This window comes from Tachypleus tridentatus, chromosome 7 (genome assembly GCF_004210375.1).
Source record: "Tachypleus tridentatus isolate NWPU-2018 chromosome 7, ASM421037v1, whole genome shotgun sequence".
NCBI classification, from domain to species: domain Eukaryota; kingdom Metazoa; phylum Arthropoda; class Merostomata; order Xiphosura; family Limulidae; genus Tachypleus; species Tachypleus tridentatus.
In genome coordinates, this window is record NC_134831.1 from 161,153,546 (window position 1) to 161,165,811 (window position 12,266).

The window sequence follows — 12,266 nt, forward strand, 5'->3', positions numbered from 1 at the left end:
CCATAATGTGACGACCAATTTCATTATCTGTTGTTAAAAGAGTAGCTGCTTAAGAGTTGGAGGCAGCTGTTGATGACTGACTACCTTCCGTCTAATCTTTCGCTGTTAAATTAGGTACGGATATGACAAATAATCCTCGAGTAGCATTTCTCGAAAGTGAAAACAAAATATTATTCACTGTTTTCAAGTAGTTTTGTTCACCTGAGCTTTAATTTTCTTTGTTTTTAATTAGTTTCTTTTATCCGAGTTTCAGTTTTATTTTGTACATACTTCTTCAAATATTTATCTTCAACTTTAAATGTTTTCATTTTGTTTCAAAAATGTACCTGGGCGTGGCCTTGATGACCAACATATCACAATGAGGGCTCAACTGTTTTGGGCTCGTGACGTATTGTCACTAATTGTACTTCGTAATATCAGATTTGGGAGTGTTACGAGTTATAGTGAATCCTCCAGTTTGGTGAAGTTTATTTAATTTATGTAGCTGATACTACCTCCTGGTCTGCACTTTCGAAATAAGGTATGACTATGCTTGAACCACAAGGTTTCTGAGTTGGTTGTTAAGAACTCTGTGTATATTCGACAACGTTCAATTAAACGAACAAATAATTGTGATCGGTGGATTCACCTAGAGTAGTCCTCCGATTATACAGCGACGCTAAAACAAGGGATACGATTCTTCAAAGTGGACTCAGCGGATAACCTAATGTGGCTTTGCTATAAGAATACACACATACAATCGTAGAACAGCCAGTTACAGCTGTTAAATCCACGATGTGGCTTTGCTATAAGAAAACACACATACAATCCTATAACAGCCAGTTAAAGCCTAGCTACCACTAGGTATTGAGCTACCTGCCTCGAGAGTAAGAATCAACAATATATGTGTGTACGTAAACACTAGTGTATCGTCAATATTGTTGTACAGACTAACATTTCGAGAAACTATCATCAGACCTATATATACGTGTAACCAATGTAAAGCACCGAAAGACAGTATATGTTTCTAGTTTGCTGTAGTCGATATACTCGGGAGTTATAACTGTGATTAACGCCTCTTAATCGAAACCTTCGGATATTTGACCAAGAACATTTATAAATTTCGAAAATTACAAACTGTTTAATATCAGTGAATTCACACCAGACGCTAGTACATTTACGAAGACATTCTATACCTTCATTGATGGACAACTCGAAGTGTAATAAACTCTGATCTAGTTTGCTTCGTGTAAAGTGAATCGTATCTGCATGTATTCCAAATCAACTCACTCATTGTGAATCCTCGATAAGACATCAAGAAAGTTCCAAACCAGACAGAAGATTCAGTTTGTAAGTTTCTGAAACTCTTGAACATAAATCATAACTTATAATCACCATTATAATAAACTCTGTTATTGTTGATGTATTGAAATGTGCCCCGTTAGTACAGCAGTAAGTCTACAGAGTTACAACGCTAAAACAAAAGGTTAGATTACCCTCGGTGGGCTCAGCAAATAGCCCGATGTGGCTTTGCTATAAGAAAACTCACATTCATATAAGAACCTTTTTACCACGATGAATGATGCAATAATCCCACTGTAAGCTATCACACATTTCGTGCCTGTTGTTTTCCCTAAATAACATGCTTTGAAGAGGTACTGGTATTTTGCTTTGCCCAAAATTTTGTTGTTTTGTCCATGAATATAGAGCTTTTGAACTCTTCTGGCTTGATCTGTTCTTTCTCTCCAAAGGTGCTGGTTCTGATGTAATTTGATCATGCTGGAGAATTGGCAACTCTGAGATATTGCAATAAATAATTGCAATATCCCTCTCTCCGGGTGTGGACATTATCTCAGATTGTATTGTAATAACAGAGTACAAAAAATAATTTTTCTTATAAGTTGTATCCTGAAGTAACTGATTAACCTCACTGAACATTGACGAGAAAGGGAAAAATAGATAATGCTCTAGTTAAAGTTTTCATTATCAACAGTATATCGAACTTTTGTATATCCGTTTCAATTGTTTTAATATATAATTTTAAAACTGGTTGACTATTATAATGTGTGTTCATGTAAACTAAATGTTTTTAAAACGCACTCGACGAAATAAAATCCTAATTCAACACAAGCTTTCGAAAATACCTGGAACTTTTCATGATTTTCGTTACATTTTTCTCATAAAAAGTATTGTACACCTGCTGTAGTTTCTAAGATCCTTTTATTCCAAATAGCCTACAAATTCATTAAACAAGTTTTCCTGCAATACTCGAACATAGAATGAAACTCAAAATAGCATAAACCAGTTTCACAACTTAATATTTATTTATAACATCGCCGTCACTTGCGTTCAATGAGTTGGTGCAGATATTCTTGAGTGATTGACTGCCACTTTTTTTTGAGTACTTCAAAATTCATCTTCCGTGTTTGGCTTGTTAATCTGTTTAACTTAGTCCATAAATTTTTAAACATATTTATATCAGGAGACTGACCAGGCTATTCCACAACATCAGTTCTTTTGTCTATAAGATAGCTTTTAACGACTCCACAATAGTTGTAAATTTAGCCATAAAAAATGTTAGTGGCGATTTTCAAAGTAAGATTATCTCAGATTGTTTTGTAATAACAAAGTAAAGAATAGTTCGTCTTGTTAATTGTGCTTTAACGTAATTAATCCAGTCTGTAATGACTTTGACGAAAGAGACAGTGCATCGAACATATATATATATATATACCTGTGACTAGTTTTAATATTATTTTTTAAAAGTGACTGTAATGATCATTGTTTATTGTTGAAATTTGTCGCTGACAAGTCATAGACATCAACTGTAAAAAATCTGGTCCATATCTAACTCTATACAAATACAATAGTTCAATAAACTTAACAGAATAATTCAGAGAATAAAAAGTACTAGCCTGCAGTGAATTACATTTTAAATACCGTCTCCAAATAAATTCCGAGGATTTCAGACGGTTCAGGTGTATTTATTTTGGACTGTAAAACCCATTCTTCAGATTTTTCCAATGTTGTAATTTTAATGTTAAATTTTCAGGTAACATAAATCTTCTCTAATGACGAATTTCAAAGACGACTTACACTTTTGAGGAACAAAATGGAGACTGAAGGTATGGGAGGAGTTGTTTTTACGTCCATTCAGAACGTGGCTTATTTCTCTAGCTTTCTGTACATCCCCTTTGAAAGACCATATGGCCTTGTGGTCACTCCACAGCGTAACGTCACAGTGTCCGTTCTAGTAGACTATTCTCAACCGTGGAGGGTAAGCTGCGATGAAAACGTGATTTACACAGACTGGAAACGAGATAATTTTTTTTCATGCTGTAAAGGATCTTCTAAAAGATGTTGAAGGAACCATTGGATACGAGGCTGACCATCTCTCTGTTCAGAACTATGGGAAGCTATTGAGTGCTTTGCCTCTAAACAAGTTGGTGGATATTGGAGAATCCACAGAAAGGATGCGTATGATAAAGTCTCCGGAAGAAATAAAATTAATAAAGGTGGGGACTGAAGACAAATAGTTCTGCTTTTGTAAAAAGTTGGGATTTTAGTTTTCTTATTATTACATTACCATTACCATTAAAATGCTATTTTAATTAATTGATGTTAATTATACATAACGTTCCTAAATAACGCATAGACGTAACATTTTGTAAAATAATTAAAAATAATTTTAAAATGGTTTGTTAAAACCATACCATTTCAACATGGTGCTCGCATTGCGGATCTATGGGGAGCTGCAGTAGTCGATGCTCTGGGTGAGGGAGTCCCAGAATACGAGGTTGCTAACCACGCCACTAAAACCATGATTGAAGAAATTACAAAGACATTTCCGTCTACAGATATTAGAGACAGTTAAGTGTACTTTATTTGTTGTTTATTTATCCCTATAAGTGTTAGAATTAGAAAATATGGAGAAAAATAACGTAAACGTCGTAGAAATTTTAGGATTAGTTAATATTATCTACTCTTTTAAAACTGTGTTTAGTTTTCAAAATTATGCTATGGTATCCTTTAATTTCTTTCTAGCGTGGACATGGTTTCAATGTGGAATCAATACAGATGGTGCTCATAACCCTGTGACATAGCGAAGAGTAGGGAAGGGCGACATCTTAAATCTTAATTGTTTTTCAATGATAAATGGTTAAATATAAAATTTATAACAGGAAAACTTAAGATATTTTGTTGATGAATCGCAATATTGTTTCTAAATTATTTTCGCCATTATACTAGAGATCTAATGCGACTTAACGCCATAGTTTTTAGCCATTTTATGTTATAATCAAAACAATATATATACATATAACTTTTCATAGTGCTCGCTTTGCGGATCTAGGTGGAGCTGCAGCAGTCGATGCTCTAGCTGAGGGTTCCAGACAGAGACATATCGCACAAGAAAGACCAGTCCCACAGCGAAAATAAAACGAAGAAGAGACATTCTGAAAGCGTTAGTTATTGATTATTGTTACTGAAAGATACGCTATCTTTCGGGCTGCTGTTTATATTACTAATTTCCAACTGTAATATTCATATTGAACTAAAAATAAACATTAGAAAAGATTAATATTATCTAAGATTTTTGCTACGAATTATTGCACGTGAAAGTTTCCAGATGATGCTTGTTAGTCATAGAAAATGTACTCCACTAAAATAATTAATGCACATAATCCAAAATTTTCATAAGTTTTACAAATATAAACCGTAATAGATTTATATATTAAAACTGATACCGTTTTGAAAAAATAATTGTTTTAGTTTTGTTTGTTTTCTTAAGAAATCTGGTTTCTCAGTACTACGTTTAAAAATTACATCAATAGAAATATAATCAAATCTTCACGTGAAGTCCTAATGCGTCCGGCATTGGCAGGTAGTTAGGGCGCTCAACTTCAGCCGTGGGGCGTTCTAAAGTGACTGTCAAACCCGCTATTCGTTCGTAAACAAGTAGCCCATGAATTGGCGGTGGGTGAGGATGACTAGCAGCCTTCGCTCTAGTCATCGCTGAATTAGGACCGATTAGCGCAGACAACTCACGAAATTTGAAACAAACAAACAGTCCTGGTGAAAATCGTGTTTTTGTTGTGGAAAGAGTACTGTTAATTAACATTATGTTCTGTGGTAAAGAATTAATTCTAACAGAGTAGTTATTGTTCTAAGTGCCTAAATCTTGAATAAACAAAGTGTGAATTTTTTGTATTTTTGCTTGTAGTGCCATTCAATAGATAGCGTTTGATTTCGCACACAGAATACTGAAATATAAGCTTCTGGAGTACGATTGTTATTTTACTTAGATAAGCTTTTAACGATTTTTTGCTATGTTTTTTAAACGCATTACAAGAACATAAAGGTTGCCAAGTTGTGGTAAAGTATGTAATTGTACAACATACTGCCTTTCAGGTATTATGTATCGGTGGAGAGAACCTTGTTCTTTGACCATGTTTCCGATGAACACCTGAAATACTGGGAAGGTAACATGCGAGTTTACAGGAAAGGACTGGAACTGATCAAAGCTGGAAAAAGATGTTGTGACATTGCGCTTGAACTAAATAATGTATCTGCAGAAGAGGGACTGTTGGATAAAAGAACATTCGGTTACGGACACTCTTTTGGTGTTATGTGTCATTACAACGGACGAGAGGCAGGTTGGTAACATTTCATGTTGTGTGATACTATCGGTGAAGACAATACGAGTTTATATAGGTCATTTGTAATTCATAAAGATCTGTATATATAAATATAAATGCGATGTTCCTAAACATGATTTGACATTAGAGAAGAGGGTAGAAAAACTGAAATGTAATGAAAATATTTATTTGTTTTCACACACTTTCATTAATGTCGTTTTATTCTCAACTGAAACATTTATCCTTTTAGGTTACGTCAATCATTATGTAAATTTCAAAAGACCCAACAACTCTAACAATTTTGAACACTTTGCCAATTATATTCTTAATGACATAAAAAAAATGGGATTTTGAATGTTAGAAACGTGTACACGTCGTGTGAGCTGTTTGTCTAGGTGGCTGTGAAAGCTGATGAATCCAGAAGACGGTAACATACTGTTAAATAGCATGAATAAACTGAGCATGCCACGATCTTTCATGAAAAGAGTACCATTTAACACATAACACTGGAAGCGGAGAAAAGTAAATACCAGATATAGTAGGGATACTCGAGAAAACTGTATGTATTTACTTTAGAAATTCTAGAAGTTATGCATGTATAACGTATAAAATGTATAATGAACAGAAGTGTTTTTATTTTACTCCCGATCTTCTTGCATTTCGACGTGTTAAGAGTCTGAATTAGACAGACAGACGAGTACAGATACTTTCGTAAGACATATGTTTTTTTGTGCACAACAAATCTATACATTTTACAAAATGCTTCGAACGTTTCGTGAGGTAAATTCATTGTTAACATCAATACCCCCTTTCCAGTACTAAAAACCTTCTTGTAATTTAATTAATTCTTCTTTGAAGGTTAATAGTAATACAGTATAAATAGAATGTATATATAGAACAACCTTTACAGGTTAACAAAGTGGTAAGAATAATTAGTAAATGAACTGAAAGAGAACATATTCAAATCAAATATGGAAGTGAAGCAACTTACATTCTCGCTGTCGACAAGGCCTTTTGTCAAATACGAAAATTCGTCAGATGAGCTGGGCCCACCTTTAATACAGCGGGTAAGTCTACGAATTTACAACGCTAAAATTAGGGGATCGATTCTCCTCGGTGGGCTTAGCAGGTGGCCCGATGTGGCTTTGTTATGAAAAATCACACACACACAGGTGACCCGCAATTCAACATCCGAGGTATATGTCCTTTTGATCTGTACTTTGTGTAACATTACATCATAATAAGCCTGGCGATATTTTTTTATAAGTCTTTCTTTGTTGGTCATATATTCTTGTAAGTATGTTTGTAGTTAAGGACAGAATTATAGAATTGGCTATTAGTAATAACTGATATAAATAGTTTTGTAAGTGTCTTGTATGACATATTCTAGCCGACATGACAAGCTCTGTTACTGAACTTAAGACGTCGTCAGCAGAGATACCAGACGAAAGGAACACACGATTGAAATTATTTTATTCGCTAAAGATATAAATATATTCCTCTTCTTTCGTTAATTGATCACTTTCTAATTATGCTTTCACAATATTTCTGTACATGTTTCAATTATAATATTTATTGTTCAAGAGATATTCGCATGAAGGCGCCTCAGTTTCTAATCAAGAAATGCTAATTAAAACTGGAAAAAAATAGGTGTTTAATTCACATTCGAACAACTAAAAATTAACAGAATAAAATTGTACAAAATGGAGTTAATAAATTATCGTTTGAAACTTCAATTAAGTTTAGTAAGAGGAATAAGTGTTTAACTCAGTGTAACTTGTGAGTTATATGTGTGTGTGTATTTATATTTTTTCTATTTCAGCATTAGAACTACGTGAGGACATAGATACCATCCTAGAACCAGGAATGGTAATTTCCATGGAGCCGATGATAACAATTCTAGAAGGACAACCTGGAGCTGGAGGCTACCGAGAACATGACATTCTCGTCATTACACACAGGTGGACAGAAAATATCACACGTTTTCTAATTGGACCGGAACACAACGTTATCAAAAAATGAAACATATTTATAGTAGTTCAATTATATTTTTATAATCAGTTAGAAAGTGTGCTCCTAATGTTTTGCTATTTTTGCTGATTTGTTTTTCGGGGAGCTGAAGACCTCCAAAAAGGGGCTACAAGATCTAGAACAAAATGTTAGCTGAGTCTTTGTGACTAAATAAAAAGTATTTTCTAAAATGTTTTGCCTTCATAAAAGAGGAGTTTTTCCAACTTATTATGACGAAGGGTCCAGCATGGCCAGGTGGTTGAGGCCTTGACACGTAATATGATGGTCACAGATTCGAATTCCCGTTGCACCAAATATGCTCGCCCTTTCAGCTGTGACGACATTATAATGTAATGGTCAATCCCACTATTCGTTGGTAAAAGAGTAGCCCAAGTTTTGGCGGTGGGTGGTGATGACTTGCTGCTTTCCCTCTAATCTTTCACTGCTAAATTAGGGACGGCTAGCGCAGATAATACTATTGCAGCTTTGCACTATATTCATAAACAAACAAAATTCTTCCCTCAAATAGAGCACTTACGCGCCTTTTTCAGCAACATGAAACCTGTTCAAATATGATGCACCATCTATTTTGCTGTTGGGTGTGACAAACTGGAAAACGTTCTAGCTTAAAGTTATAGTGAATGATATAGTTTATTAGCTCTTACATTTCCTTTTGCATCTTTCTATTATCCGAGTTTCAGTTTTCTTTTTTCTCAAATCAGGGTTGTACCGATCGCTAACGATGAGCTCTTTAAGAGAAATTCCAGGGACCTTAAAAACATCTATGTAATGATTTACAACACAGTATAATGATGTGCATTTTCATTAATTTTACGTTATATATTAAGACCGTAAAAACATACCGTTCTTAAATAGTTTCTTTTATCTAAGTTTAGGCATTCTCTGATTTTAAATGGTTTTCTTTGTTCTTAAGTAATTTTTATTTGAGTTTCAGTTATTTTTTCTAGTCATCCATGGCCAGATGGTTAGGGTGCTCGATTCGCAATCTGACAGTCGCAGGATTGAATCCCCATCCTGCCAAACAAACTTTCTATTTCAGTCATGGAAATGCTATAATGTGACGATAAAACACATTTTTCATTCTTAAAAGAGTAGATCAAGAGTTGGTAGCAGCTGTTGATGACTAGCTACCTTCCCTCTAATCTTTCACTGCTATATTATGTACGAGTGAGATAGTTTATCCTCGTGTAGGTTTGCGTGAAATTGAAAACAAACTGCTATTCACTGTTTTCAATTAATTTTTTTCACCTGAGTTTAAATTTTCTTTGTTCTTTAAACGTTTTCATTTGATTTAAAAAATGGACATGGGCGTGCCCAAATGACCAACATTAGGCCCTAACTGACTACTCTAGGATATGTGTATTTGTTTTCTATAGCAAAGCCGCATCAGGTTATCCGCTGAGTCCACCGATGGGAATCGTACTTCTAAGCTCGAGACGTATTGTTACCAATCGCGCATCGCAATGTCAGATAATGGAGTGTTAAGAGTTATAGTGAATCCCTCACATAAGTTAAGTTTATTTGATTTTGCAGCTGGTGCAGCCTCCTTGTCTGCACTTTCGAAATTAGGTATAGCTTTGCCTGAACCACAAGGTTACTGAGTCGGTTGTTAAGCGCTCTGTGCACCTTTGATATCGTTCGTTTGAACGAACAAATAATCGTGATCGGTGGATTCATCTTTGAGTAGTCTCCCGCTTGTACAACGGTAAGTCTACGGATTTACAACGCTAAAACCAGGAGTACGATTCCCATCGGTGGACACAGCGGATAACATGATGTTGCTTTGCTATAGAAACACACACACACACATCCTAAAGTAGACAGTTAGGGCCTACTGGAGGCTAAAAGATACCACGCTACCTGCTTCAAGTTTGAGAATCAACAGAATATATGTGTATACGTAAACACTGGTGAATCGTCAATATTGTTGTGCAGACTAATATTTTGAGAAACTCTTTTCACGCCTATATATGTATATAACCAAAGTGATGAGCCAAAAGACAGTATATACTTCCGGTTTGCTATAGTCGATATACTCGGGAGCTGTAACTATGATTAATGCCTCTTAATCGAAACCTTCCAATATTCGACCAAGAACATTTATAAATTTCAAAAATTACAAACTGTTTAATTTCAGTGAATTCACACCAGACACTAGTACATTTACAAAGACATTCTATACCTTCATTGATGGACAACTCGAAGTGTGATAAAAAAAGAACTGTAAGCTAGTTAATTCCGTGTAAAGTGAATTGTATCTGCATGTATTCCAAATCAACTCACTCATTGTGAATCCTCGAAAAAACATCAAGAAAGTTCCAAACCAGAAAGAAGATTCAGTTTGTAAGGCTGTGAAACTCTTGAATATAAATCATAACTTATAATCACCATTATAATAAATAACTGTTATTTTTTTGTATGTTGAAATATATTTGTATTGAAAATAAAAAGCCGTATGTTAACAACTATCATAAATTGGAAACATATCGACATGTATTTAATTTCTAGGTCTAAATTACAATCTCTCTCAGTTTCAGTCTATTTAAAATTATAATACAAAGCAATAAATTGGGTTCTTGTGTCTGAAATCTGAATCAGAGACAAAATTCAATGGGAAATTAAATCATAATTCAATTCATATTTATTAGTGCCAACAAGAGATAATCGTGTCTGATTATCATGTGTTTTTCAAATCACCCTACCTCAAACAACTGGAAAAATATAGAACAAAAGTGAATTACTAGAAATTTCTAAAGTTTTAAAACTAGAGGTTAAGAAATTGATGAGGAAAAACGAACGGAAGAATGGTATTATTGAAATACTAGTCAATCATGATTGTTTGTCTGAGGAAGTATTAAGAGAATACTTAGTAGTATCCCTACTAACCAATTCAGCTAAAACTCAAACAAATTGAGTTTGAATAAGCTCGTATCGAAGCAGAAAAAGAAAGAGAACAGGTTTGTATCGAAGCAAAAAAAGAACAATATCGTTAAAAACGTTTCGAAACAAAAATAAAAAAAAATTATTAAATTCGTAAAATAGTGGAATGGAGAACATGAAGAAATACATAGAAACTTAAAAGAAGATAAAAAATATAACAGAATATCAAAGCAAAAAATAGAAAAATAACCAAACTCGAAACGAAAGAATACTGAAGGAATATAAAGAAGAAATACAGAAATTTAACGGAGATGACAAGAAAGTGAAAGAAAATGTAAGAAGAATTGTGATAAAAATATACATTACAGTAGAGAAAGAACAGAAAGTGTACAGCTTAATGTTGAAAGAGCTATACGTTCAAAGTACAGTGAATTTATAACAACAAGATCGGAGATCAGAGGAGTTAAAATATGATCAACGAAGTACAAAAGAACATCAATATCAGACTAACATACATGGGAACTGGAACAGACAAGAATCAACTAACCTCGCCTATCTCTACATGCACTCAAGAATTTCAACTCTAACACCATTTACTGTGCTACCTCTAATGTTATAACGATGTAAATTCTTCACACCATTACTCCAACATGTTACGGAATTTAGTAAACCACTTCAGTAACATCGCCCAGTAGAAAAAAATGAACAAATTATGACGGAGAGGTTCCATAGGAAACATATCAGGCACAGTGTAAAATAATTTCAAAGTAAATGGATTGAAGTACGACAACAGTCTATTCATTTTGCTGCTCATTTAAATGTACCACTCTTAATGTAATTAAGCAACCTTCCATTTGAGAACTGTACCAGGTATTGGTTTTCTTTATCAAACACATTTGGAGTATCGCATTAGATGGAAGTTTCTAAAGCAAAATGTAAGAGCCGGGTAAAGACAAAACGTTTACTAAACTTGCCGAAGCGACGGAAATTATAGGAATGAGTTTCTTTGACGGCGGAACTTAAAGTTGCATATAAAATACTAAAAGCGCAATTTAAGAATTATGGTATTTTAGATCAAATAGCGAGAAACATTGAAACTCTCTGATGAAATTTTGAAAAAAAAATTAGTGAGACAACTGTTTGCTCAAATGGAAGAAGAAAACCTTAGGACAGTGGATGTTTTAGCCGCAACTTAAAGACGTATGTTTGACCACAGACAAAGTCACTTAGTACAACAATAATTAATGCACCAATATTATAAATGTCCTCAACATTTTTTCACTCAAACTCATTCTTACACTTTTTTTTTCCAAGAGAACATTTTCTTGTTTGGCAACATTTCCCCTCTGCACTTCAACAAATAGCCTTCCACATCGTTATACAATGCCCAAATAAACCTCCATTCACCTGTCTGTCTATTTATGGTAGTAACACTTTCATATCATTATCTGATAGAGCAAGATCTTTTCTTCCATTTAATTTCTCCATCTCTGTCTCTCGAACAAAACTTTCAATGATGTCAAAGGCTGAAGACTGGATGTAATCAATACAATTTGCCATTGCAGCTGATTGTAATATCACCAATTGTGCTAGAGTAGCAGCTGCTATTTGAGTGATGTTCCCTTTGGACATGGGCAAAGGAAGCCAGATCCATGGTTAGTCATTCCAATTTGATAATTCCCCTATGGCACCAAAGATATGAACCTTTTTACCATGATAAATGATGCAATGATCCCACTG

General features: G+C 34.2%; 1 protein-coding gene across 1 annotated transcript; it reads left to right on the top strand.

Moving 5' to 3' along the window:
- The first annotated feature begins 4,006 nt into the window (after positions 1-4,006).
- On the top strand, positions 4,007-7,837 carry LOC143257050 (creatinase-like). Its single transcript, XM_076515155.1, has 3 exons — positions 4,007-4,441; positions 5,389-5,633; positions 7,438-7,837. Exons 2-3 carry the CDS (start codon positions 5,465-5,467, stop codon positions 7,635-7,637), a joined length of 369 nt encoding a protein of 122 aa, XP_076371270.1. The 5' UTR covers positions 4,007-4,441; positions 5,389-5,464; the 3' UTR covers positions 7,638-7,837.
- Positions 7,838-12,266: the final 4,429 nt, after the last annotated feature.

Excerpts from the sequence above, each read along its gene's own strand:
- LOC143257050 (XM_076515155.1), top strand. The coding sequence starts at position 5,465 with ATGCGAGTTTACAGGAAAGGACTGGAACTGATCAAAGCTGGAAAAAGA. Across the intron at positions 5,634-7,437 it reads TTACAACGGACGAGAGGCAG|CATTAGAACTACGTGAGGAC; the intron begins GTTGGTAACATT and ends TTTCTATTTCAG.